At 36.9% G+C, this 3,923-nt stretch overlaps 2 protein-coding genes across 2 annotated transcripts in view; both read right to left on the reverse strand.

Annotated features, from left to right (window-relative positions):
- Nucleotides 1–2,088: 2,088 nt before the first annotated feature.
- LOC107697381 (olfactory receptor 1-like) lies at nucleotides 2,089–3,075 on the reverse strand. Its single transcript, XM_016498156.1, has one exon. The coding sequence runs from the start codon at nucleotides 3,073–3,075 to the stop codon at nucleotides 2,089–2,091; it is 987 nt and encodes a 328-aa protein (XP_016353642.1).
- A 307-nt stretch (nucleotides 3,076–3,382) lies between these two features.
- The window catches only part of LOC107697382 (olfactory receptor 1468-like), a 3,063-nt gene continuing 2,522 nt past the window's right edge, over nucleotides 3,383–3,923 (reverse strand). The window contains exon 3 of the mRNA XM_016498157.1: nucleotides 3,383–3,408. Coding sequence (XP_016353643.1) covers nucleotides 3,383–3,408 — 26 coding nt within the window. The remainder of the gene's footprint in view (nucleotides 3,409–3,923) is intronic.

Consider the following 3,923-nt stretch of genomic DNA (forward strand, 5'->3'; position numbering starts at 1 on the left):
AGATAAGGACGAGCCCGTCTCGGATCCCTCCGCTAAATCCACTTGCGATCCCCACGATAACAGCTGCCGCAACAGCGGGGCCGGACCCAGCAGTATTGTGAACCTGGCCGAAAACAGCCAGGCGGGAGCAGAGCACACGGAGCGGGAGAAGCTCACAATCATGACAGTCAGCCCCCTCGAGAGCTGACCGTGCATGCTCCACTCCCAAACAGATGACGCACAAATCGTGTGTATCCCCACCCGAGATATAGCATGGGCAGGGAGGAACACACGACTTGAAATGCCGTCCGCTCGCCACTGATTTAGCTTTTGAGTTTGGCATTATTACTTTCTTTCTTTTTGCTTTCTAAACTGAGTGCTTGTAACACACACACACACACACACACACACATAGACAGACAGATGCACTCGCTGAAGAGCAGAAGCTAACATGTGCGTTTGCCGGATGTGCTTTTATATTTCCTGGTTGCTCATGTCACCCCGCTCGTGACGTCTCGCTTCTCTATTGGACCGATTTCATACATGCTTCAGTACGTTGTCTCGGTGGGGCGTTCCCAAAGCATTTTGACGCAGCTGGAGTTCCTGAAGGGGAACTCATTTTGAGAAAAATGCCTTTAAAGATATGTATTTTAACAGAAATCTACAGACATAAATAGATAACGTGTATTAAAATAAACATCTAAACGTGTGTTTTGGTTGTTTCTTTCTTCTAGTCTGAAACATCATGTTATGAAAAGCCATATTTGGGCAAACAGCCGAAAATATCAAAATTGACCAGTGCATGAAAAAAAATGTTTGCCTGTAATGTTTTGCCTTCATCAACCAATGAATATGCAGAAGGTATTGGACTTATTTTAAGATACTTTAAGATACTTCCTATCCTTTTGAATCTTGACAGGCCTAGTTACAATGCCTTTGTTGTTATTATATTTTAGAAATGTCAAAAGTGTGACTCTTTCTACCTTTACAGCCATTAAAAATATTTATTCAAAAAATATGCATTGTATAATATGGTTGCCACATCGATCTATTGGCAAAACAAAAAACTGTCCACAGCAAGTCACAATTAGCTCAACCCATCATCCAGCACAACACTTGCTTTTGCCACTAGAGGACACACTAGAATCAGTTTTTGTTTTCCCCCTAATCAAACAGCAGTACTTCTTTTATTCTCAGTGTCCTTTTTAATAGTTTCTGTAGAAGTTTCTGTATATTTGACTTTACATACTATACTGTTGTCTAAGCTTTGGCATTGTGGGTCACACTGTGGGTCACAAGTGATTTGTGAACTTCCTTCATTAGTGACATATATGCATATTTACATGTTGATGTTAATAAATATACACAATGTATGATGTTTATATCTTTTTACACAGAGATGTGAAATGAAAATACTATCACCATTTACTCACCTTCATGTCATTTGTACATTGTATGAATGCCTTTTTTCCATTGAACACCATTCACTTTTATTTTATTTAATAACTTTTTTTTTCCATTTGTTGAAAATTAATTGCCAGGCTAATGTGACTTTTTGTGAAGTCAAATGGCTTTGGCACAATATGTGTATGAGTAAATTATTTTTATTTTTGTGTGAACGATCCTTATGTACACAAGATCACATCAGCACACATGAAAAGCCTTGTTGCACTTCAAACAAACATTTCAATCATTTCCAAGAAAACAAAATGAAGTAAATTTATTACTTTAGTTCAGTTCATTACTGGCCATTCATTACAATACAATACAAATACAATACAACTTCATTACAATGCAAATTCTAAATTCTGTGACCTCAAATATTTTGAGTGATTTATTTTTATTACATATGAGAAGGCTGTGAGATTATTTTCTACAACATCTGCACACACAGGTCAGTCAGTTCTGTTAACAGATGACGCACAAATCGTGTGTATCCCCACCCGAGATATAGCACACACAGGTCAGTCAGTTCTGTTAAATTAAATATTTGTTGAATGCTCTCAACTGATTGTACAACCAATTGGATATTCATAGTCAACACACAAGTACAGATTCCTTAATACAGTTCAACAAAATCAATCTTATTTTTTTAATAACCCTTTGCATTTAACCTTTTGCTCTGTAGTAGCCTATTGTGTTCACCTTGTTGCGTTTGTACAGTTCTTTTATGGACTGCATGACCTCCTCTGTCTTTAGAGTGTATATGATGGGATTCAGCATAGGAGGTATTGTTTGTGTCAGAGAATTGTTAATTATTCTCGCGTTTGGATGGATAAAAGTTGCTAAAGCTGCAATATTAATACCTAAAAGTGGCACATACAAAATTACCACCAACATGAAATGTGAGGTGCAGGTTTTCATGGCTTTGATCCGGTCAGCACCCTGAGCAATCTTAAGCAAAACTGAAGCGATGCAGAAATATGAAACGATTATCAATATCAGTGGCATACATACAAGGAGACCAAAGCAAATATTTGCCATGATAATATTACTGGTATTATCATTACAAGCTAGTCTATAAATAGGGCCATGATCACAAAAATAACTATTGACTACATTAGATCTACAAATAGAGAGTCTTGTGATCAAACTCACCATTGAAGCAATAAAAGTGACAGAAAAAATCCACATCACCCCTATGATCAGAAACATGGCTGGTTTGGTTACAATGGTATGATACTGTAGAGGAAAACAAATAGCAACCAGTCTGTCATAAGCCAAAACAAGTAGTGTCAAAGACTGCAGATTCATGAAATGAAATACAAAAAACATATTTGCCAAACATGCTTCATATGAAATGTCCTGGTGCTCGAATAAAAATATGTCTATGAGTTTTGGAATCAAAGCTGAGCTTCCACACAGATCAGAAAGCGCCAGATGGAAAACAGCAATGTATTTGGCTGTGTGAAGTCTGCGGGCCAAATAAATGATACACATGATAAATGAATTCCCTAAAACAGTCACAACATACACTAAAGACAAGAACACATAGTAGTATTTTGCATGTGGGATATTAAAAAAGCCACTGATGAAAAATGTTACAGGACGAACAAAGGTCACATTTGCGGAGGAGTCTGACTGCATGGAGCTCATGATACCTGTTGTCTGGCTTTTTGTTTCACCTGTGATGAACAGTTATAGAAATACATTAAATAACAGAGAATATTCATATTAAAATGATTTAATTTCCAGTCACAGTGCTTTAATTAACAAAAATGTTTGGATGTTCTTTAATATAGTCATATTGCACTAATAATAAGAGTAATTTGCAGTAAAATCAGTAGCAAGAAACAGAGGAAACACATGGTTTATATTCTACCTTCTCCAAAGCTGCCACCACCTCATTAATTTACCAGCCATCAGACAAATTTATAGTAAATCATTCTCTTGCGCTTTGGACTTAAGTCCACAGATCATCTCTTCTCCCTGCAGAGTTGAGGAAAAATGGGCAGGAGTAAATTTAGCACGTGACATCATAAATTTATTGTTAAACAGGAATACTGTACAAACTTATGATAACAGTAGTGACTAATGATAATTACATTAAAGAAGTATAAAGAGAGATAACTTCTGAAATTACTATACCCCAAAATTCTAGGCTTATGAAGTTGACCTATGTGCATTCTTCCATTTATGATCAAAAGTGATGCTGTACACAAAGCATCACATTTTTAAAGTTTTGATAGAGTAACAATACGACACTAACATAATACTTTAGTTCTCTAAGGTCACATTCTTTTGTAGCTGAAACATGACAGCCACAAACAAATTAAGCGAGAGCCAGTTTTGTATTTCATTTGGAAACCAAGGTCCTAGAGTCTGGAGGAAGGGTGGAGAAGCTCATAGCCCAAGTTGCTTGAAGTCCAGTGTTAAGTTTCCACAGTCTGTGATGATTTGGGGTGCAATGTCATCTGCTGGTGTTGGTCCATTGTGTTTTTTGA

The sequence above is a fragment of the Sinocyclocheilus anshuiensis genome, unplaced genomic scaffold, assembly GCF_001515605.1.
Source record: "Sinocyclocheilus anshuiensis isolate Anshui unplaced genomic scaffold, SAMN03320099.WGS_v1.1 scaffold939, whole genome shotgun sequence".
NCBI classification, from domain to species: domain Eukaryota; kingdom Metazoa; phylum Chordata; class Actinopteri; order Cypriniformes; family Cyprinidae; genus Sinocyclocheilus; species Sinocyclocheilus anshuiensis.

Excerpts from the sequence above, each read along its gene's own strand:
- LOC107697381 (XM_016498156.1), bottom strand. The coding sequence starts at position 3,075 with ATGAGCTCCATGCAGTCAGACTCCTCCGCAAATGTGACCTTTGTTCGT.